Consider the following 25,513-nt stretch of genomic DNA (forward strand, 5'->3'; position numbering starts at 1 on the left):
TGTAACAGTGTTTTTCATTAAGGGTCTATTTTATCAAGATATTTATCTGTTATTAGGCATAAACCTTCCAGATCAAGAATCTTCCCTGATGTTGTGAGAAACATGTTCCTTCCCTTATATGTAGTATTTATTGGCTTTGATGTGACTAATATGTGTAGGAGTAGGCCTCATGTAGTGTGCTGTATGGAGCTAAATGCAGTGTGTCAGAGCCACAGCCCCACTCCTAGAGCCCTGACACACAGCAGATGTGTGAAAAGTCTGGGGAGTCAGAAAGTCACAACGAGCCAAAGCTGTCGTACATAATGACCCACCACACGCAGGACTCAGAGCTGTAAGCCAAGCTGACTCACAAATCAAATGTAATGCCATTTAGTTCGCCAAGAACACATGGCTGTGTAAAAAGTGAGAATTAAATGAACTACTGTAGCGTACCCCCTCTGAATGAAATCACATTGACGTCGCCGAGCTCATTGAAGCTCTCGCTCTCCTTAAGTTGTGGTGAGCTAGCATATGCACAAACGTCTCTAAGTCACATTTGATAAGCTGGCAAACACATGGCTTAATTGCAACTAAAATGTAGCATAGTTCTGGCATATTTGGAAGCCTGCTCCGGCGTTTGTGTCCCATATCCTCAAAGCCATTTATTTTCCCCAGCCTTCACAGTAGCAGTCATAATGAAACCCCTGGGAACGGCTCCATTGATTCCCAGACTGTTTCTACCTGCCTTTGAATTTCAAGGCCTGCGTTTGGCCTGCGTGGTGAGAATAGACTGGCATCACAGCATTATATTAAGACACGTTATCATATTTATCCACAGGCAAGCTTTATATGCAGTGAGGTCCAAAAGTATTGGGACAGTGACACATGTATTATTGTTTTGCTCTGTACTCCAGCACTTTGGATTTGAAATGATACAATGACTATGAGGTTAAAGTGCAGACTGTCAGCTTTATTTTTATGCTATTTTTTGTATGTACTTCCCCCATTTTAGGGAACCAAAAGTAATTTGGACAAATTCACCTCTGTGTATTAAAGTAATCAAAAGTTTAGTATTTGGTCGCATAATCCTAACACGCAATAACTACATCAAGCTTGTGACTTTGTTGGAGGCATTTGCAGTTTATTTTGATTGGTGTTTTAGATTATTTTGTGCCCAAATAGAAATGAAGGACAAATAATGTATTGTGTTATTTTGAGGTCACTTTGATTGTCAATAAGAATTGAATATGTTTCTAAACACTCCCGACATGAATGTGGATGCTACCATGATTATAAATAATCATGAATACATTGTGAACAATGATGAATGAGAAAGTTACAGAGGCATAAATATCAACAAGCTTGATGTAATCATTGCGCGCTAGGAATATATGACCAAATACTAAACTTTTGGCTAATTTAATACACAGAAGTGAATTTGTCCAAATACTTTTGGTTCCCTACAATGGAGGGACTATGTACAAAAAAAATCTGTCATTTCTAAACAGTTCACCCAATATGAATGAAAATACCTTCAAATTAAAGCTGCCAGTCTGCACTTTAACGCCATAGTCATTGTATTGTCAAAAGTACTGGAGTACAGAGCCAAATCATCCAAATGTGTCACTGTCTAAATCCTTTTGGACCTCACTGTATGTCACCTTGTGTATGTGTTACGGTGCGTGAATGAGGACCCAAAAGCGAATTAACTTAGACAGAGCTTCTTTAATTACCAAACATTGGTAGGCTCAGACGGACCGGCAGATTCCGACAGGACAAGACAAGGTTACAGCAAACATGACGACAGTCTGGTTCAGGCATGAAACACAACAAACAAGAATCCGACAAGGACAGGAGCAGGAACAGAGAGAGATATAGGGACCTAATCAGAGGGAAAAAGGGAACAGGTGGGAAAAGGGGTGACGAGGTGGTTAGGAGGAGACAAGGCACAGCTGGGGGAAAGAGGGGGAGAAAAGGTAACCTAACAACGACCAGCAGAGGGAGACAGGATGAAGGGAAAGGACAGAGACAAGACACAACATGACAGTACATGACAGTACCCCCCCACTCACCGAGCGCCTCCTGGCGCACTCGAGGAGGAAACCTGGCGGCAACGGAGGAAATCCTCGATCAGCGCACGGTCCAGCACGTCCCGAGAGGGAACCCAACTCCTCTCCTCAGGACCGTACCCCTCCCAATCTACGAGGTACTGGTGACCACGGCCCCGAGGACGCATGTCCAAAATTCTACGGACCCTGTAGATGGGTGCGCCCTCGACAAGGATGGGGGGGGGGGGGGGGAAGACGAGCGGGGGCGCGAAGGACGGGCTTGATGCAGGAGACATGGAAGACCGGGTGGACGCGACGAAGGTATCGCGGAAGAAGAAGTCGAACTGCGACAGGATTAATGACCCGAGAAATACGGAACGGACCAATGAACCGCGGGGTCAACTTGCGAGAAGCCGTCTTAAGGGGAAGGTTCTGAGTGGAGAGCCAAACTCTCTGACCGCGACAATATCTAGGACTCTTAGTTCTACGCTTATTAGCAGCCCTCACAGTCTGCGTCCTATAACGGCAAAGTGCAGACCTGACCCTCTTCCAGGTGCGCTCGCAACGTTGGACAAAAGCCTGAGCGGAGGGGACGCTGGACTCGGCGAACTGAGATGAGAACAGCGGAGGCTGGTACCCGAGGCTACTCTGAAAAGGAGATAGCCCGGTCGCAGACGAAGGAAGCGAGTTGTGGGCGTATTCTGCCCAGGGGAGCTGTTCTGACCAAGACGCAGGGTTGCGAAAAGAAAGACTGCGTAAGATGCGACCAATAGTCTGATTGGCCCGTTCTGCTTGACCGTTAGACTGGGGGTGAAAGCCGGAAGAGAGACTGACGGAAGCCCCAATCAAACGGCAAAACTCCCTCCAAAATTGAGACGTGAATTGCGGACCTCTGTCCGAAACGACGTCTGACGGAAGGCCATGAATTCTGAAAACATTCTCGATGATGATTTGTGCCGTCTCTTTAGCAGAAGGAAGCTTAGCAAGGGGAATGAAATGAGCCGCCTTAGAGAACCTATCGACAACCGTAAGAATAACAGTCTTCCCCGCTGACGAAGGCAGTCCGGTGACAAAATCTAAGGCGATGTGAGACCACGGTCGAGAGGGAATAGGAAGCGGCCTGAGACGGCCGGCAGGAGGAGAGTTACCGGACTTAGTCTGCGCGCAGACCGAACAAGCAGCCACGAAACGACGCGTGTCATGCTGCTCCCGGGTGGGCCACCAAAAACGCTGGCGAATGGAAGCAAGCGTACCCCGAACGCCAGGGTGGCCGGCTAACTTGGCAGAGTGAGCCCACTGAAGAACGGCCAGACGAGTAGGAACGGGAACGAAAAGAAGGTTCCTAGGACAAGCGCGCGGCGACGGAGTGTGAGTGAGCGCTTGCTTTACCTGCCTCTCAATTCCCCAGACAGTCAACCCGACAACACGCCCCTCAGGGAGAATCCCCTCGGGGTCAGTGGAGGCTACTGAAGAACTGAAGAGACGAGACAAAGCATCAGGCTTGGTGTTCTTAGAGCCCGGACGATAAGAAATCACGAACTCGAAACGAGCGAAAAACAGCGCCCAACGCGCCTGACGCGCATTAAGTCGTTTGGCAGAACGGATGTACTCAAGGTTCCTATGGTCAGTCCAAACGACAAAAGGAACGGTCGCCCCCTCCAACCACTGTCGCCATTCGCCTAGGGCTAACCGGATGGCGAGCAGTTCGCGGTTACCCACATCATAGTTACGTTCCGACGGCGACAGGCGATGAGAAAAATACGCGCATGGGTGGACCTTGTCGTCAGAGAGGGAGCGCTGAGAAAGAATGGCTCCCACGCCCACCTCTGACGCGTCAACCTCGACAACGAACTGTCTAGAGACGTCAGGTGTGACAAGGATAGGAGCGGATGTAAAACGATTATTGAGGAGATCAAAAGCTCCCTGGGCGGAAACGGACCACTCAAAGCACGTCTTGACAGAAGTAAGGGCTGTGAGAGGAGCTGCCACCTGACCGAAATTACGGATGAAACGACGATAGAAGTTCGCGAAGCCGAGAAAGCGCTGCAGCTCGACGCGTGACTTAGGGACGGGCCAATCAATGACAGCTTGGACCTTAGCGGGATCCATCTTAATGCCTTCAGCGGAAATAACAGAACCGAGAAATGTGACGGAGGAGGCATGAAAAGTGCACTTCTCAGCCTTCACAAAAAGACAATTCTCTAAAAGGCGCTGGAGGACACGTCGAACGTGCTGAACATGAATCTGGAGTGACGGTGAAAAAATCAGGATATCGTCAAGGTAAACGAAAACAAAGATGTTCAGCATGTCTCTCAGGACATCATTGACTAATGCCTGAAAGACAGCTGGAGCGTTAGCGAGGCCGAAAGGAAGAACCCGGTATTCAAAGTGCCCTAACGGAGTGTTAAACGCCGTCTTCCACTCGTCCCCCTCCCTGATGCGCACGAGATGGTAAGCGTTACGAAGGTCCAACTTAGTGAAAAACCTGGCTCCCTGCAGGATCTCGAAGGCTGAAGACATAAGAGGAAGCGGATAACGATTCTTCACTGTTATGTCATTCAGCCCTCGATAATCTATGCAGGGGCGCAGAGACCCGTCCTTCTTCTTGACAAAAAAAAACCCCGCTCCGGCGGGAGAGGAGGAGGGGACTATGGTACCGGCGTCAAGAGCTACAGACAAATAATCTTCGAGAGCCTTACGTTCGGGAGCCGACAGAGAGTATAGTCTACCCCGGGGGGGGGGTGGTTCCCGGAAGGAGATCAATACTACAATCATACGACCGGTGTGGAGGAAGAGAGGTGGCCCTGGACCGACTGAACACCGTGCGCAGATCGTGATATTCCTCCGGCACCCCTGTCAAATCACCAGGCTCCTCCTGTGAAGAAGAGACAGAGGAAACAGGAGGGATAGCAGACATTAAACATTTCACATGACAAGAGACGTTCCAGGAGAGGATAGAATTACTAGACCAATTAATGGAAGGATTATGACAAACTAGCCAGGGATGGCCCAAAACAACAGGTGTAAAAGGTGAACGAAAAATTAAAAAAGAAATGGTTTCACTATGATTACCAGAAACAGTGAGGGTTAAAGGTAGCGTCTCACGCTGAATCCTGGGGAGAGGACTACCATCCAGGGCGAACAAGGCCGTGGGCTCCTTTAACTGTCTGAGAGGAATGTCATGTTCCCGAGCCCAGGTCTCGTCCATAAAACAGCCCTCCGCCCCAGAGTCTATTAAGGCACTGCAGGAAGCTGACGAACCGGTCCAGCGTAGATGGTAGTGCAGGATCTTGAAGGAGAGACAGGAGTAGTAGCGTTCACCAGTAGCCCTCCGCTTACTGACGAGCTCTGGCCTTTTACTGGACATGAAGTGACAAAATGACCAGCGGAACCGCAATAGAGACAGAGGCGGTTGGTGATTCTCCGTTCCCTCTCCTTAGTCGAGATGCGGATACCTCCCAGCTGCATGGGCTCAGCACCCGAGCCGGCAGAGGAAGATGGTAGTGTTGCGGAGAGGGGGGCGACGGAGAGCGCGAGCTCCTTTCCACGAGCTCGGTGACGAAGATCAACCCGTCGCTCAATGCGAATAGCGAGTTCAATCAAGGAATCCACGCTGGAAGGAACCTCCCGGGAGAGAATCTCATCCTTTACCTCTGCGCGGAGACCCTCCAGAAGACGAGCGAGCAAGGCCGGCTCGTTCCAGCCACTGGAGACAGCAAGAGTGCGAAACTCAATAGAGTAGTCTGTTATGGATCGATTGCCTTGACATAGGGAAGACAGGGCCCTGGAAGCCTCCTCCCCAAAAACAGATCGATCAAAAACCCGTATCATCTCCTCCTTAAAGTCCTGATACTGGTTAGTACACTCAGCCCTTGCCTCCCAGATTGCCGTGCCCCACTCACGAGCCCGTCCAATAAGGAGAGATATGACGTAGGCGACACGAGCAGTGCTCCTGGAGTAAGTGTTGGGCTGGAGAGAAAAGACAATATCACACTGGGTGAGGAACGAGCGGCATTCAGTGGGCTCCCCAGAGTAACACGGCGGGTTATTGATTCTGGGCTCCGGAGATTCGAAAGCCCTGGAAGTGGCCGGTGGATCGAGGCGGAGATGGTGAACCTGTTCTGTGAGGTTGGAGACTTGGGTGGCCAGGGTCTCAACGGCATGTCGAGCAGCAGACACTTCCTGCTCGTGTCTGCCTAGCATCGCTCCCTGGATCCCGACGGCTGAGTGGAGAGGATCCGAAGTCGCTGGGTCCATTCTTGGTCGGATTCTTCTGTTACGGTGCGTGAATGAGGACCCAAAAGCGAATTAACTTAGACAGAGCTTCTTTAATTACCAAACATTGGTAGGCTCAGACGGACCGGCAGATTCCGACAGGACAAGACAAGGTTACAGCAAACATGACGACAGTCTGGTTCAGGCATGAAACACAACAAACAAGAATCCGACAAGGACAGGAGCAGGAACAGAGAGAGATATAGGGACCTAATCAGAGGGAAAAAGGGAACAGGTGGGAAAAGGGGTGACGAGGTGGTTAGGAGGAGACAAGGCACAGCTGGGGGAAAGAGGGGGAGAAAAGGTAACCTAACAACGACCAGCAGAGGGAGACAGGATGAAGGGAAAGGACAGAGACAAGACACAACATGACAGTACATGACAGTATGCACTGGAATCATACCTGGCTGCGTATTGTCAGGATGTGACATTTTAGTCTCAGCGAGCTGGCATGACCAGATGCAAAATCCATACTTCATTTATTTTATAAGCAACTGCTAGGAAGAAACAGCAGCATTGGTATAAACAAAGGTGATGAATCCTTAGAGGCAGTCAAAGAAAAATGTAACCCATTTTAAAAGTGCCAGGAAGTGTGCAACAAAAACTTCTAGCCTACAGCACTGTAGCAATGCAATATGTGGTTACTAGGTTACTCTCCAGGATGCTCTACTGAAAACTGCCAAATATGAGGCTGTTTTGCAACCCAGAGCCTGGTCAGACAATCTACAGAAGACAGAAGGTTGATTGAGAGACACATAAGTTGAACGAAATAGGGACCACACACACACACACACACACACACACACACACACACACACACACACACACACACACACACCTGTCAATGGGAATAAGCAGTTAGTTTAAAGAGTGTAGTGCCAAGTCTAAGAATCCACTAGGCCTCTCAGAGCTTAGAGCCAGTGTTGGGAACAGATCCATCAGCAGCCAGAGAGAGATGCCTCCTCTCCCTGAAGGGGTGTGAGTGATGCTGCTGGACACACATTTCCCCTGTTCCCTCCTTCACATACCCTTTCAGATAAGCATCTCCAAGCATAGATCTGAGCGGCAGGCAGGGCCGCCGAGCCAGCGGTGACAGGATAAGGAGATTTACGTCTGATACAGCTTATTAATCTGACTCCCATCAATCTGCTTTCTCTTTAAAAAGGACCTGAGCCTTTCTTACTTTTATATCAACTGTCACAAAAGACGTTGGTTTCTGTTTGGGAAATGTTGGCCATGCATTAGGCGGTCATTTGTTTGCTGAGGGAGAGAGGAAGGAGTGCTAATTTTGCTCATTATTTGTGTCCTGGAGCTCAGCAGCCCCACCGGTCACATCCTTTATCTGGCTTCTACATCTATCAGCCGCCTGGGCCACTTTGCCTTGAATGCAGCATCAACACTTTGCTCCTGCAGCAAGACAGTTAATGAAGTCAGCATGGCCATGCCAATATGTTTGCTCTCTGTAAGCATCTCTGGTGGACAGCGGGAGAGGGACACAAATGAGGGTGGGGTGGAGGGAAAGGGAAATGGAGAGAGAGAGAGAGAGTGTCCAGAAAAGACTCAGTTGGGGCATGATAATGGTAATGCTATTGTTAGCAGAATATGGGATGTTGGCATAGAGATCATCGGTTAATAATTCATCTGAGTTCAGTGTGTTGGAGCGTGTTTGTCTACAAACAGTAACAGTATTTGGTCTACAGCTGCAGTATGTGATACTAACTATCATCATATAACAGCCAATAAAACAACTAGAAGATTTGAAATTGACATGTAAAACACCCATTGGATACTGTAGTTTAGGTATTTACGGATTCATACTAGTAGTGGTCATTGAAGTATTGATTCAATTTGTAGTACACTGTGAAAACATGATGTGACAATTAACCCACAAATCCTGCCTGGTCTTTTAATATAAAACGTTTTGATTTCACAGGACGGTAACACTTTATTTGGATAGTCTGTAGAACATCTACAGATGGACTATCTACAGACTATTAGTAACATTTCAACTGACTATCTACTAACCCTAGCCCTAACCTTAACCCTTATCCTAACCCTAAACTTATTGCAACCCTTACCCTAACTAACCATTATTCTAAACCTAACCCTAATTGTAACCTTAGCAAGCAGTTGCTTATCAACAAGTAGTATGAACATCTGTACAGCATCTACAGATGGAAAATTAGGACTATCCAAATAAAGTGTGCCTACAGGACTGCCATTGATTTAGGTGTCACTTCAAAGACTAACACAGACTGTCTTCAGTGGCCGAGAGCTGTATTTAGCTCAGACCCACAACTGAACAAGAAAAAGATCAGAATTGTTATGACACATTCTCATACTTTAAAAAAAATGTAAATATATTATTTCATCTTTATTTAACCAGGTAGGCCAGTTAAGAACAATTTCTCATTTACAACTGCGACATGGCCAACATAAAGCAAAGCAGTGCGACAAAAAGAGAGTTACACAAACAAACGTACATTCAATAACACAATAGAAAAATCTATGTACAGTGTGCGCAAATTTAGAAGAGTAAGGAGGTAAGGCAATAAATAGGCCACAAGGTGAAATAATTGCAATTAAGCATTAACACTGGAGTGATATATGTGCAGATGATGATGTGCAAGTAGAGATACTGGGGTGCAAAAGAGCAAGAGGATAAATTGCAATATGGGGATGAGGTAGTTGGGTGTGCTATTTACAGATTGGCTGTGCACAGGTACAGTGATCGGTAAGCTGTTCTGACAGCTGATGCTTAAAGTTAGAGAGGGAGATATAAGACTCCAGCTTCAGTTATTTTTGTAATTCGTTCCAGTCATTGGCAGCAGAGCACTGGAAGCAAAGGCGGCTCAAGGAAGTGTTGGCTTTAGGGATGACCAGTGAGCTGAGTTGCTATGGTGACCAGTGAGCTGAGATAAGGTGGGGCTTTAACTAGCAAAGACTTGTAGATGACCTGGAGCCAGTTGTTTTGGCAACGAATATGTAGCGAGGGCCAGCCAACGAAGGCATACAAGTCGCAGTGGTGGGTAGGATATGGGGCTTTGGTGACAAAACAGATGGCACTGTGATAGACTACATCCAGTTTGTTGAGTAGAGTGTTGGAAGCTATTTTGTAAATGACATCGCCGAAGTCAAGAATCGTTAGGATAGTCAGTTTTACTAGGGTATGTACGGCAGCATGAGTGAAGGAGGCTTTGTTGCGAAATAGGATGCCGATTCTAGATTTAATTTTGGATTGGAGATGCTTAATGTAAGTCTGGAAGGAGAGTTTACAGTCTAACCAGACACCTAGGTATTTGTAGTTGTCCACATATTCTAAGTCAGAACCGTCCAGAGTAGTGATGCTAGTCGGGCAGGCGGTTGCGGGCAACAATCGGTTGAAGAGCATGCATTTAGTTTTACTAGCATTTAAAAGCAGCTGGAGGCAACGGAATGAGTGTTGTATGGTGTTGAAGCTCGTTTGGAGGTTTGTTAACACAGTGTCCAAAGAAGGACCTGCTGTATACAGAATGGTGTCGTCTGCGTAGAGGTGGATCAAAGAAACACCAGCAGCAAGAGCGACATCATTGATGTATATAGAGAAAAGAGTCAGCCCAAGAATTGAACCCTGTGGCACTCCCATAGAGACTGCCAGAGGTCTGGACAACAGGCCCTCCGATTTGACACACTGAACTCTATCAGAGAAGTAGTTGGTGAACCAGGCAAGGCAGTCATTTGAGAAACCAAGGCTGTTGAGTCTGCCGATAAGAATGTGGTGATTGACAGAGTCGAAAGCCTTGGCCAGGTCGATGAAGACGGCTGCACAGTACTGTCTGTTGGCGGTTATGAAATTGTTTAGGACCTTGAGTGTGCCTGAGGTGCACCCATGACCAGCTCGGAAACCAGATTGCATAGTGGAGAAGGTATGGTGGGATTCGAAATAGTTGCTGATCTGTTTGTTAATTTGGCTTTCGAAGATTTTAGAAAGGCAGGGCAGGATGGATTTAGGTTTATAACAGTTTGGATTTAGAGTGTTTCCCCTTTTGAAGAGGGGGATGACCACGACAGCTTTCCAATCTTTGGGGATCTCAGACCTTACGATAGAGAGGTTGAACAGGCTAGTAATAGGGGTTGCAACATTTTCAGGCTGATAATTTTAGAAAGAGAGGGGCCAGATTGTTTAGCCCCAGCTGATTTATAGGGATCCAGATTTTGCAGCTCTTTCAGAACATCATCTGGCTGGATTTGGATGAAGGAGAAGCGGGGGGTGGGGGGACTTGGGAAAGTTGCTGCAGGGGGTGCTGAGCTGTTAGGGGTAGCCAGGTGGAAAGCATGGCCAACAGTAGAAAAATGCTTGTTGATATTATTGATTATTGTAGATTTTTCAGTGGTGACACTGTTTCCTAGCCTCAGTGCAGTGGGCAGCTGGGAGGAGGTGCTCTTATTCTCCATGGACTTTAGTGTCCCAAAACGTTTTGGAATTAGTGCTACAGGATGCAATTGTCTGTTTGAAAAAGCTAGCCTTAGCTTTCCTAACTGACTGAGTATATTGGTTCCTGACTTCCTGAAAAGTTGCAAATTGCAGGGGCTATTCGATGCTAATGCAGAACGCCACATGATGTTTTTGTGCTGGTCAAGGGCAGTCAAGTCTGGGGTGAACCAAGGGCTATATCTGTTCTTAGTTCTACATTTTTTGAATGGATCTAACTTAGATTGTAGGATGGCCAGGGTGTTAAGCATATCCCAGTTTAGGTCACCTAACAGTACGAACTCTGAAGATAGATGGGGGCAATCAATTCACATATGGTGTCCATGGCACAGCTGGGGGCTGAAGGGGGTCTAATTGTTTGGGCACAGACCTGGATAGTATGACAGAACTTTGCAGGCTATCTCTGCAGTAGATTGCAACTCCGCCCCCTTTGGCAGTTCTATCTTGTCGGAAGATGTTATAGTTAGGGATGGAAATGTCAGGATTTTTGGTGGCCTTCATAAGCAATGATTCAGACACGGCTAGGACCTTAGGGTTGGCGGAGTGTGCTAAAGCAGTGAATATAACAAACTTAGGGAGGAGGCTTCTGATGTTAACATGCATGAAACCAAGGCTTTTACGGTTACAGAAGTCAACAAATGAGAGCGCCTGGGGAATGGGAGTAGTGCTGGGGGCTGCAGGGCCTGGGTTATTAACCTCTACATCACCAGAGGAATGGAGGAGGAGTAGGATAAGGGTATGACTAAAGGCTGTAAGAACTGGTCGTCTATTGCGTTCGGAACAGAGAGTAAAAGGGGCAGATTTCTCGGTGCAGAAGAATAGATTCAAGGCATAATGTACAGACAAGGTATGGTAGGATGAGAGTACAGTGGCAGTAAACATAGGCATTGAGTGACGATGAGAGAGGTTTTGTCTCTAGAGGCACCAGTTAAGCCAGGTGAGGTCACTGCATTTGTGGGGGGTGGAAGAAAAGGGCTATCTAAGGCATATTGGGCAAGGCTAGGGGCTCTACATATGAAATTAGACAATAATCACTAACCAAAACAGCAATAGACAAGGCATATTAACATTAGAGAGAGTACTAGATGAGTCAAAGAGCCAATTCCGTAGTCGCTGCTACACTAGGTGAGCTGGAGACACAGCGATTCAGGCAGCTAGCGGGCCAGGGCTATCAGATGGGCATCCGGCGACGTCGCAATGGAAGAGCCTGTTGAAACCACCTCGAACGGTTACGTCGGCAGACAATTCTTGATGGATCGGCGGGGCTCCGTGTCGGCAGTATAGGGCCCAGGCCAATTGGAAAAAGAGGTATTGTAGCTCAAGAATTGGCTGGTGGACTTCTTTGGCTAGACGGGAGATGGGCCTAGCTCCAGGCTAGCTCCAGGCTAACTGGTGCTTGCTTCGGGACAGAGACGTTAGCCAGGAGTAGCCTCTCGGATAGCAGCTAGCTAGCTGCGATGATCTGGTGTAAAGGTTCAGAGCTTGCGGTAGGAAACTGGAGATGTGGTTGAGAAAAAGCAGTCCGATATTCTCTGGGTTGATATCGCTCTGTGCAGACTGGCAGTAATTGACCGGTTTGAGGCTGGCTGATGTCCGAGTTAACGGTGAGGACCGCTAGCAGTGGCTAACTGACTACTAGCTAGTAGCTAGCTTATGAAGGGGGGATCTAAAGTATAAAAATAGCAGATCCGTACCACATTGGGTGAGGTGGGTTGCAGGAGAGTATATTCAGTCCATAGTTGGAAATTGAGATTAAAATATAAACGAAAACGATATATACACGGGACCGGACGGGACAAGACAAAAACACACGTCCGACTGCTACGCCATCTTGGATCTACTGAAGTAGTGTGTTGTCTGCAGAGCCTTATAGTGGGACATTTCAGTTCTACATACTCTTAAATAGCATTGCAAAATAGTTTTGCATGGTACACTGGTACCACGGTAATATCACGGTACCGAATCAAATTCAAATAACATTTGTCACATGCGCCGAATACAACAGGTGTAGACCTTAACGTGAAATGCTTACTTACAAGCCCTTAACCAACAAGGCAGTTCAAGAAATAGTTAATAGTTAAGAAAATATTTACTTAATAAACTAAAGACATTTTTTAAATATAAAGTAAGACAATAAAATAACAATAATGAGGATATATACAGGGGGCACCGGTACCGAGTCAATGTGCGGGGGTACAGGTTAGTCAAGGTAATTTGTACATTTAGGTAGGGGTGAAGTGACTATGCATAGATAATAAACAGCGAGTAACCGCAGCAGTTTAGAAAACAAATGGGGGGGGGGGTCCATTAATACAGTACATCATTATAGTTAAGATACCAACATTTTAGATTACCGTAGTACTGTTGATCTAAAGAATCTGCTGGCGCCTTTTATATAAAAAAAATATAAATTCAGTTCAATTTAAGGAACAGCCACTGGTCTCTTGAATGCACAGGTCCAATAATATCCACTTCACTTTCATGCTCATATCACGTGTGGCAGCTGTAATCAACCAGCTGCATCCTCTACCAACCCTCACTCACCTGCTTCTCCCAGCATCCCTTACCAGCCCTCACTCACCTGCTTCTCTCAGCATCCCCTACCAGGGCTCACTCACCTGCTTCTCTCAGCATCCTCTACCAGCCATCACTCACCTGCTTCTCTCCGCATCCCCTACCAGCCCTCACTCACCTGCTTCTCTCAGCATCCTCTACCAGCCCTCACTCACCTGCGTCTCTCAGCATCCTCTAGCAGCCCTCACTCACCCGCTTCTCTCAGTCTGCGCATCTATTCCCCCATCAGTTTTTTAAATATAATTTACCCATGATGGTGAGCGGGGATGCAGACCCTGATGAGTCTTCTGTTGTTAGATTTGTACATTTGTTACATTGGAGCAGAGCGAGCAATGTTGATACATTGTATAATTTCATCGCCTGTCATTACCAAGAGCAGAGGTCAGTCTGAGTAGACTTTGCAAGGCCACTGTCATGCAGCCGCTGGGTGTCAGAGAGGGAAAATGGAGCAGGAGCACGACATGCATGCTCCTGCAGCTTTACAGCAAAGTAAAAGGCTTCTCTCTAGCCTAAAAGGTTAAAAAAAACATATGACACATATCGGCAATCTGAGTTTGTGAGCAGAGCTGAGCTGGAGTGGAGTGAAGAGAAGAGAGTGCCTAATTTGACTGAGGCATAGAGCGAGTTTCCCAACGCCTGGAGCCTCGATCTTTTCACCTGCTCCAATTTCACTCCAGTACTGCTCCAGTAGTGCTCACTTCAGGAGCTCAGGGCATGCCGGGCCCAGCATGCATTTGTAGGCTACTTGTGTGCTGCTATAGCCCCTTGCTTTAGCTACTGTCATGGAGTTTGCAAAATATTTTACAGAAAGAAACTGATGACACAGATGAGGAGCACCAAGAGCAAGAGAGGGACTGTGGTGATGTACTGTCCACAACTAAATCATCATTGTGGAATCTCAAAAGACATGAATCCCGAATGCATGATGGGTACTACGTGCACATGCTAACAGAAAGGAATGAGGTGGGTAGAGTGTCATTGAAGCAAAGTATTTATAAACAAAAAAATCAGATCTCTTAAAATTTTCGTTCATTTTCGTTCTATTGTCTATACAGTAGACTATCATTGATTTTGGCCCAATAAGCCTGACATATTACCTCTTTCAAGGAGCTTTTTGTTTTGATAGGGTTATTTTTGCATAAAAAATCCTTTAGGCCTACCTATAGAACAATTAGAAAACAACTCTGCATCTGCCAAGCCTGGCAAGAGTGGCCTCGGAGGTTGTTTAGCATCCCCAGTTGCTCTGAAAGCACGGAGAGGGTATTGCCCACTGCTGACCTGCTCTCTAAGAATCATCGCATGAAGCCACAAACTGGCCAAACTCGTGTTTCTAAAAGTGAATTCAAGGGCACTATAGCCTAATAATTAATTTTTTGTTTTATTTAAAAATAATCTTAATAAATTACAGCCTACATGCCCAATTTATAGACTATAATGATTTAATACAACGTAATTTTGTTTAAGTGCTGAGAACTTAATGTTCCCGCCAGCCTAGTGTGTCGCACTCGCAAATGCTTCAAAATGTATTTCTTTGTAGGCTATAGCCTTGAAATGATACGCTAATAATATAGCCTAAATAATTCATTTTCGTTCCTTCTGCTGACCTATTTAGTGTTTCTATGCGTTTTAATACGACACGTAGTCTATTTGAAATTATGAGCGTTTCTTAAGTCACCTATTCATGTTGTTTACTAAAATACTTTAATTCAAATCATATGGTTTGCTTTCAATACTTCAAAACCAAATGGTAGTTCCAGGCAGTCACAAAAATAGATTGTTGGTTAAATGGTGATTTTAATGAATGGAGCTAATTTGGAACAGCAGTTCATTTTTCTGTGAGTGGGGAACCGGTTTTTAGTGGGATTTCCAATCTCCCAACTCCTCTCACTTAACCTGTTTTCTTTTTAAAAATTTCTATCAGGATTCAGGTGCATTTTATAAACTTTCACAAAACATGTTGAGGGCCATTTTAAAACAATTCCTGGGTCGATTTGGTTTGATAACAAACAACGTTGTTCAGTCATGCTACCTAGCTAGCTAGCAAACTGTCAACTTGACAGTACAGTAGGTGTAGGCAAATTTGATTGGCACAGGAAGAAAGGAAAAGGGTCTGCTACTAATTAGATGTGCTTCAAAGATGGGATTCATGTAGGCCCAATGCAAGCCTAAACTATATCAAAAATCAATTTATTTCTGGAGCTCCTTAAATTCTGTTTGGTGCCTAACGTTTTAAAACTTGGGAGCAGTGTGTGTACATGTGTGTTTGTGGGAGAGAGAGAGTGGGGTTGTGTGCTTATGAGAGAGATGGAGTCAGAGAGATTGTGTTAGGAAGGGAGGGGAAGTGTGTGTCTGGGTTAACTGAAGATTAAAGAAAGGTTTTATGCAGTGTTTTCCTCTTACGGCCACATTGACATGCAGATCATTATGCATGTATAGTCCTTCCTCCCATTCCTAAAGTCAAATCACTGGAAGGCCTTTGCAAATAGTAGCAAATAACCCATGCTATGCAGTGTTCTATTATACACTGAACAGTGTGAAGTTAAATTCAATGTGTTGTATTGAATAGAAGTGTGAATTTCAGTGACAGGTTTTTGCGTAGCACATGCACAGAACGTTTAGAAAACGAGGACTGGGGTGTCTGGGGAAAGCGGTGAACAGGATACTTGTGATACTTTCTTGTGATACTTGGCCGGGTATCGTATCATTAGTCAAATGTTGGTATTGTGACAACCAGAGCACGTGAGCGGAGTTGAGCGGTTGGAAATCCTGCTCATCGCTTGCACACCACTCTAGTGCTCCATATCCTTTCCAACTGCTCTGCTAAAGGAATAACAACTGCAGCTCCAGATTCGCTCCATTCATTAAAATTACAATTTGACCAACACCCATCTAGTGTTGTGCCTACCTGGACCTACCAATTGGTTTGTAAGTATTGAAACCAAACTATATGGATTTGGATGAAAATCATTTGAATAGACATGAAAATGTGAAAGTAAGAAGTGAAAATTCTTTCAAATAGGCTACATGTCATATTAAACAGCATATAAACACTCTAAATAGGTCAGGAGCCAGAGCCATACTAAACACCCTTTTCAGCTACTTTTGCCAGTCTGGGCTGAGATTCAGAGTTGTTTATTTTATATATATATACACACACACACACACACACACACACACACACACACACACACACACACACACACACACACACACACACACACACACACACACACACACACACACACACACATATATATGTTCAGTACCAGTCAAAAGTTTGGACACACCTTTTCATTCGAGGGTTTTTCTTTATTTATACTATTTTCTACATTGTCAAAAAATAGTGAAGACATCAAACTATGAAATAACACATATGGAATCATGTAGTAAGCAAAAAAAGATTCTTCAAAGTAGCCACCATTTGCCTTGATGACAGCTTTGAATACTCTTGGCATTCTCTCAAACAGCTTCATGAGATAGTCACCTGGAATGCATTTCAATTAACAGGTGTGCTTTGTTAAAAGTTAATTTGTGAATTTCTTTCCTTCTTAATGTGTTTGAGCCAATCAGTTGTGTTGTGACAAGGTAGGAGTGGTATACAGAAGATAGCCCTATTTGGTAAAAGACAAAGTCCATATTATGGCAAGAACAGCTCAACTAAGCAAAGAGAAACGACAGTCCATCATTACTTTAAGACATATGAAGGTCAGTCAATTAGGAACATTTCAAGAACTTTGAAAGGTTCTTCAAGTGCAGTCGCAAAAACCATCAAGCACTATGATGAAACTTGCTCTCATGAGGACCACTACAGCCGTGCTCTCAGAGCATGCGCAGACCAGCTGGCTGGTGACATATTCAATCAATCCTTATCCCAGTCTGCCGTTCCCACATGCTTCAAGAGGGTCACCATTGTTCCTGTTTTCCTCATGAAAGCCAATGTAACTAAGCTAAATGACTATTGCCCCATAGCACTCACTTCTGTCATCATGAAGTGCTTTGAGAGACTAGTCAAGGACCTTATCACCTCTACCCTACCTGACACCCTAGACCAACTCCAATTTGCTTACCACCCCGATAGGTCCACAGACGACGCAATCACACTGCAATAACCCATCTGGACAAGAAGAATACCTATGCTAGAATGCTGTTCATCGACTACAGCTCAGCATTTAACACCATAGTACCCTCCAAACTCTTCATTAAACTCGAGACCCTGGGCCTCGACCCCACCCTGTGCAACTGGGTCCTGGAATTCCTGACAGGCTGCCCCCAGGTGGTGAGGGTAGGTAACAACATCTCCACCCCGCTGATCCTCAACACTGGGGCCCCACAAGGGTGCATTCTCAGCCCTCTCCTGTACTCCCTGTTCACCCATGACTGAGTGGCCATGCACGGCTCCAACTCAATCAAGTTTGCAGACGACACTACGGTGGTAGGCTTGATTACCAACAACAACGAGACGGCCTACAGGATGGAGGTGAGGGCCCTCGGAGTGTGGTGTCAGGAAAATAACCTCACACTCAACGTCAACAAAAGGAGATGATCGTGGACTTCAGGAAGCAGCCGAGGGAGCAGCCCCCTATCCACATCGACGGGACAGTAGTTGATAAGGTGGAAAGTTGAAGTCCCTCGGCATACACATCACAGACAAACTGAAATGGTCCACCCACACAGACAGTGTGGTGAAGAAGGTTTAACAGCGCATCTTCAACCTCGAGGCTGAAATTCGGCTTATCACCAAAAACACTCAAACTTTTACAGATGCACAATCGAGAGAATTCTGTCGGGCTGTATCACCGCCTGGCACGGCAACTGCTCCACCCACAACCGTAAGGCTCTCCAGAGGGTAGAGGTCTGCACAACACATCACCGGGGGCAAACGACCTGCCCTCCAGGACACCTACACCACCCGATGTCACAGGACGGCCAAAAAGATAATCAAGGGCAACAACCACCCGAGCCACTGCCTGTTCACCCCGCTATCATCCAGAAGGCGAGGTCAGTACAGATGCATCAAAGCGGGGACCAAGAGACAGAAGCTGTTTTTCAATCTCAAGGTCATCAGACTGTTAAACAGCCACCACTAACATTGAATGGCTGCTGCCAACATACCAACTCATCTCTAGCCACTTTAATAATGAAAAATTGATGTGAGAAATGGATCACTAGCCACTTTAAACAATGCCACTTTAAATAATGTTTACATACCCTACATTACTCATCTCATACAGTGCCTTGCGAAAGTATTCGGCCCCCTTGAACTTTGCGACCTTTTGCCACATTTCAGGCTTCAAACATAAAGATATAAAACTGTATTTTTTTTGTGAAGAATCAACAACAAGTGGGACACAATCATGAAGTGGAAAGACATTTATTGGATATTTCAAACTTTTTTAACAAATCAAAAACTGAAAAATTGGGCGTGCAAAATTATTCAGCCCCTTTACTTTCAGTGCAGCAAACTCTCTCCAGAAGTTCAGTGAGGATCTCTGAATGATCCAATGTTGATTTAAATGACTAATGATGATAAATACAATCCACCTGTGTGTAATCAAGTCTCCGTATAAATGCACCTGCACTGTGATAGTCTCAGAAGTCCGTTAAAAGCGCAGAGAGCATCATGAAGAACAAGGAACACACCAGGCAGGTCCGAGATACTGTTGTGAAGAAGTTTAAAGCCGGATTTGGATACAAAAAGATTTCCCAAGCTTTAAACATCCCAAGGAGCACTGTGCAAGCGATAATATTGAAGTGGAAGGAGTATCAGACCACTGCAAATCTACCAAGACCTGGCCGTCCCTCTAAACTTTCAGCTCATACAAGGAGAAGACTGATCAGAGATGCAGCCAAGAGGCCCATGATCACTCTGGATGAACTGCAGAGATCTACAGCTGAGGTGGGAGACTCTGTCCATAGGACAACAATCAGTCGTATATTGCACAAATCTGGCCTTTATGGAAGAGTGGCAAGAAGAAAGCCATTTCTTAAAGATATCCATAAAAAGTGTTGTTTAAAGTTTGCCACAAGCCACCTGGGAGACACACCAAACATGTGGAAGAAGGTGCTCTGGTCAGATGAACACAAAATTGAACTTTTTGGCAACAATGCAAAACGTTATGTTTGGCGTAAAGGCAACACAGCTGAACACACCATCCCCACTGTCAAACATGGTGGTGGCAGCATCATGGTTTGGGCCTGCTTTTCTTCATCAGGGACAGGGAAGATGGTTAAAATTGATGGGAAGATGGATGGAGCCAAATACAGGACCATTCTGGAAGAAAACCTGATGGAGTCTGCAAAAGACCCGAGACTGGGACGGAGATTTGTCTTCCAACAAGACAATGATCCAAAACATAAAGCAAAATCTACAATGGAATGGTTCAAAAATAAACATATCCAGGTGTTAGAATGGCCAAGTCAAAGTCCAGACCTGAATCCAATCGAGAATCTGTGGAAAGAACTGAAAACTGCTGTTCACAAATGCTCTCCATCCAACCTCACTGAGCTCGAGCTGTTTTGCAAGGAGGAATGGGAAAAAATGTCAGTCTCTCGATGTGCAAAACTGATAGAGACATACCCCAAGCGACTTACAGCTGTAATCGCAGCAAAAGGTGGCGCTACAAAGTATTAACTTAAGGGGGCTGAATAATTTTGCACGCCCAATTTTTCAGTTTTTGATTTGTTAAAAAAGTTTGAAATATCCAATAAATGTCGTTCCGCTTCATGATTGTGTCCCACTTGTTGTTGATTCTTCACAAAAAAATACAGTTTTATATCTTTATGTTTGAAGCCTGAAATGTGGCAAAAGGTCGCAAAGTTCAAGGGGGCCGAATACTTTCGCAAGGCACTGTATGTATATACTGTACTCTATACCATCTACTGCATCTTGCCTATGCGGTTCGGCCATCGCTCATTCATATATTTTTATGTACATATTCTTATTCGTTCCTTTACACTTGTGTGTATAAGATAGTTGTTGTGGAATTGTTAGGTTAGATTACTTGTTAGATATTACTGCATGGTCGGAACTAGAAGCACAAGCATTTCTCTACACTCGCATTAACATCTGCTAACCATGTTTATGTGACAAATAAAATTTGATTTGGAAAGAAAGACCCAGAGTTACCTATGCTGCAGAGGATAAGTTCATTAGAGTTACCAGCCTCAGAAATTGCAGCCCAAATATATACTTCACAGTAACAGACACATCTCAACATCAACTGTTCAGAGGAGACTGCGTGAATTAGGCCTTCATGTTCGAATTGCTGCAAAGAAACCACTACTAAAGGACACCAATAATAAGAAGAGACTTTCTTGTTCCAAAAAACACGAGTAATGGACATTAGACCGGCGGAAATCTGGCCTTTGTTCTGATGAGTCCAAATTTTAGATTTTTGGTGTCTTTGTGAAATGCAGAGTAGGCGAACGGATGATCTCTGCATGTGTGTTTTCCACTGTGAAGCATGAGTGAGGAGGTGTGATGGTGTGGGGGTCCTTTGCTGGTGACTCTGTCAGTGATTTATTTAGAGTTCAAGGCACACCTAACCAGCTTAGCTGGTACACCGTCCCATCTGGTTTGCACTTAGTGGTACTATCATTTGTTTTTCAACAGGACAATGACCCAACACACCTCCAGGATGTGTAACGGCTATTTGACAAAGAAGGAGAGTGATGGAGTCCTGCATCAGATGACCTGGCCTCCACAATCACCCAACCTCAACCCAATTGATATGATTTGGGATGAGTTGGACCGCAGAGTGAAGGAAATGCAGCCAACAAGTGCTCAGCATGTGGGAACTCCTTCAAGACTGTTGGAAAAGCATTCCAGGTGAAGCTGGTTGAGAGAATGCCAAGATTGTGCAAAGCTGCCATCAAGGCAAAGGGTAGCTACTTTGAAGAATTACAAATATAAAATATATTTTGATTTGTTTAATACTTTTTGTTACTACATGATTTAATTTGTGTTATTTCATAGTTGTAACTTCTTCACTATTATTCTACAATGTAGAATATAGTAAAAAAATAAGAAAAACACTTGATTGAGTAGGTGTGTCCAAACCTTTGACTGGTACTGTAGGTAGGCCTAAAGGTTTTTAGGCAAAATAACCCAATAAAAATGGAAAGCTCCTTGAATGTGGGAATATGCCAAGCCTATTGGGCCAAAATCAATTATGGCCCATTGTATACATAATAGAAAAAAAATGAACAAAACATTTAAGAGATCAAATATTTTGCTACAATGACACACTTAGTTATCTACCCAATTCCACGCCAATTCCACAATGATTCTTTAGTTGTGGACACTACATCACCACACTCCCCCTCTTGCTCTTGGTCCTCATCTTTGTTAGTCACCTTGATTTAGCACCTGTGTGTTTTATCAATTTCTTTATGAAAATATTTAGCCAACTCCATGACAACAGCTAAAGTAAGTGGCTATAGCAGCACACAAGTAGACTACAAATGCATGCTGGGGGAGCATGCCCTGAGCTGGTTAAGTGAGCACTACTGGAGCGAAATTGGAGCAGTCAAATAGGGAACGCGCCGCTCCTCTCCAGGTACGCTATGGTGATATACTATACTGGTGACAATTTCAAAAAGACTATTGCAAAAAGACTGCTAATATGTTAAATGTGTGTGAAATGTAGTAATGGAGCATACAAAATACATAAATATGTTTTTATTTTTACCCCTTTTTCTCCCCAATTTTGTGGTATCCAATTGTTTTAGTAGCTACTATCTTGTCTCATCGCTACAACTCCCGTACGGGCTTGGGAGAGACGAATGTTGAAAGTCATGCGTCCTCCGATACACAACCCAACCAAGCCGCACTGCTTCTTAACACAGGGCGCATCCAACCCAGAACCCAGCACAGATATTTTCGTGTCTCTTCAGAGATGTTCGATCGAGTTCAAGTCCGGGCTTTGGCTGGGTCACTCAAGCACATTCAGAGACTTGTCCCTGAAGGTGAGAGGAAGGCTCCCTGAAGCCACTCATGCATTGTCTTGGCTGTGTGCTTAGGGTCATTGTCCGGTTGGAATGTGAACCTTGCCCCAGTCTGAGGTCTTGAGCGTTCTGGAGTAGGTTTTCATCAAGGACCTCTGTGTACTTTGCTCCCTTCATCTTTCCCTTGATCCTGACTAGTCTCCCAGTCCCAGCCGCTGAAAAACATCCACACTGCATGATGCTGCCACCACCTTGCTTCACCGTAGGGATGGAGCCAGGTTTCCTCCAGACGTGACGCTTGACATTCAGGCCAAAGAGTTCAATCTTGATTTCATCAGACCAGAGAATCTTGTTTCTCATGGTCTGATAGTCTTTAGGGGCATTTTGGCAAACTCCAAGTGGGCTGTCATGTGCCTTTTACTGAGGAGTGGATTTCGTCTGTCCATTCTATCATAAAAGCCTTATTGGTGTAGTGCTGCAGAGGTGGTTGTCCATCTGGAAGGACAACCATCTCTAGGAAGAGTCTTGCTGTTTCCAAACTTCTTCAATTTAAGAATAATGGAGGCCCCTGTGTTCTTGGGGACCTTCAATGCTGTAGAAATGTTTTGGTATCCTGCCCCAGATCTGTGCCTTGGCACAATCCTGTCTCTTTCGACCGGTTTTTGGTCTGACATGCGTACTCAGCTGTGGGACTTTATATAGACAGGTGCGTGCCTTTCCAAAACATGTCCAATCAATTTAATTGATCACAGCTGGACTCCAAGCAAGTTGTAGAAACATCTCAAGGATGATCAATGGAAACAGGATGCACCTGAGCTCAATTTCGAGTCTCATAGCAAAGGGTCTGAATACATATTTAATACATTTGCAAAAAAAGAAAACATTTGTTGTTTTTTGTCATTATGGGATATTGTGCATAAATTAGTGAGTAAAAACATATTTAATCCATTTTAGAATTAGGCTGTAACTGAACCAAATGTTGAAAAAGTCAAGGGGTCTGAATACCTTCCGAATGCCTGTACCCGAAGACTTGATTAATTAGAGTTGAGCATGCCAGTACTTAAAGTTAGTGAGTGCCCATGAAGTGACTAAGGATGCTCCATATGGGAGGAAATGATCAACACACTGAGACTATCTGATTCTGCTCCCAGGAGTTTGACCTGATCGCCCCAGAACACATAAAACTGTGTTGAAAAGACTTCGTAGCTCAGTAGTATGTCAGACACTAATTAGTCCTGATCATTTATCTAGACTTGGTCACTGGAAACGAGGTTAGGAGTCTGAAAGCTACATTTTAAAATGCCTTTTTTCAATGACCTGGAAATACTAGCTGTACCTAATAAAGAGCTTAGTGATGAGGAGAGCACAGCAGGCAGAGGTCCTGCATATGGGGCTGCTACACACACTGCTGCAGACTGCTGCTGCACAAATGGGATGTGAAAGGTGTCTTGCTGAGACTTGTCACCAAGTAGTGTCACTTTGATCCGAGATACTGTATAACGCCCTGCTAAATGAAAATAAAATATTTTCACAAAGGAGTACAGGGACACAAACACACACACACACACACACTCTCGCACAGACAGCTATAAAAGGATTGCAGTTTGAAGACCCCATGCAGTCGAAGACGTACATTTAAACTGTTTCACAGTGAAGAAGTAATGGTGCTGCATTGGATAGCAGCTGTTTTACGGGTTCCTGACCAATTTTGCGATTTTGTGTTGTTTTTTTTTTGCGCTGATCTTAACTTTTTTTTTGTGCATAATGTTTCCGCTATTGTTTCCTATGCCCGAAAGAACAGCGATCACTAACCTTGACGGAGGTGCAGGACATACATACCCCGGGCCAAGCCCTAATCCCAGAGACACGGAAAAGATAAAGGCGGCGTAAGAGAGGCCAACGTGCGGGCACCTACGTCGGTGAGTACATGCCTCTACCCTCCGTTCTATTGGCAAACGTAAAATCACTGGAGAATAAACTGAACGAGCTCCGTTCGAGACTATCCTATCAATGGGACCTGAGAGCAGTAATATCCTGAACAAGGACATGGATAATATACACTACCGTTCAAAAGTTTGGGGTCACTTAGACATTTCCTTGTTTATGAAAGAAAAGCAAAAAAAATGGTCCATTATAATAACTTCAAATTGATCAGAAATACAAGGTAGACATTGTTAATGTTGTAAATGATTATTGTAGCTGGAAACGACAGATTGTTTTATGGAATATCTATATAGGCGTACAGAGGCCCATTATCAGCAACCATCACTCCTGTGTTCCAATGGCACATTGTGTTAGCTAATCCAAGTTTCTAATTTTAAAAGGCTAATTGATCATTAGAAAACCCTTTTGCAATTATGTTAGCACAGCTGAAAACTGGTGTTCTGATTAAAGAATCAATAAAACTGGCCTTCTTTAGACTAGTTGAGTATCTGGAGCATCAGCATTTGTGGGTTCGATTAGAGGCTCAAAATGGCCAGAAACCAAGACCTTTCTTCTGAAACTCGTCAGTCTATTCTTGTTCTGAGAAATGAAGGCTATTCCATGTGAGAAATTGCCAAGAAACTGAAGATCTCATACAACGCTGTGTACTACTCCCTTCACAGAAGGTGGTGTAGCGATGAGACAATATAGTAGCTACTAAACAAATGGATACCACGAAACTGGGGAGAAAAAGGGGTCAAATTCAAACAAAAAAAAGTAATAATAATAATAATAATAATACAGTAGGAAAATACTATATACAGTGTGTGGAAATGAGGTAGGATAAGGGAGGTAAGGCAATAAATAGGCCATAGTGGAGAAGTAATTACAATATAGCAATTAAACCATGGAGTGATACAGGTGCAGAAGATGAATGTGCAAGTAGAGATACTGGGGTGCAAAGGAGCAAAAATAAATAAATAAATACAGTATGGGGATGAGGTAGTTGGATGGGCTATTAACAGATGCGGTATGTACAGGTGCAGTGATCTGTGAGCTGCTCTGACAGCTGGTGCTTAAAGTTAGTGAGGGAGTCTCCAGCTTCAGTGATTTTTGAAATTCGTTCCAGTCATTGGCAGCAGAGAACTGTAAGGAAAGGCGGCCAAAAGAGGAATTGGCTTTGGGGGTGACCAGTGAAATATACCTGCTGGAGCGCATGCTACGGGTGGGTGCTGCTATGTGAGCTGTGAGCTGAGATAAGGTGGGGTTTGTGGGGCCAGTGGGTTTGGCGACGAGT

General features: G+C 44.8%; 1 protein-coding gene across 3 annotated transcripts in view; it reads left to right on the forward strand.

Annotated features, from left to right (window-relative positions):
* The window catches only part of LOC139420819 (BTB/POZ domain-containing protein KCTD16-like), a 93,298-nt gene that overhangs the window by 59,812 nt on the left and 7,973 nt on the right, over positions 1 to 25,513 (forward strand). Inside the window, exon 3 of one of the 3 annotated variants that reach the window (XM_071171126.1) lies at positions 7,845 to 7,882. The exons of 1 other annotated variant lie outside the window; for it this stretch is intronic. In XM_071171126.1, coding sequence (XP_071027227.1) covers positions 7,845 to 7,882 — 38 coding nt within the window. Of the gene's footprint in view, positions 1 to 7,842; positions 7,883 to 25,513 lie in introns of all 3 variants that reach the window. One more of the 3 variants, XM_071171125.1, reaches the window with a different exon arrangement.

This window comes from Oncorhynchus clarkii, chromosome 12 (genome assembly GCF_045791955.1).
Source record: "Oncorhynchus clarkii lewisi isolate Uvic-CL-2024 chromosome 12, UVic_Ocla_1.0, whole genome shotgun sequence".
NCBI lineage: Eukaryota > Metazoa > Chordata > Actinopteri > Salmoniformes > Salmonidae > Oncorhynchus > Oncorhynchus clarkii.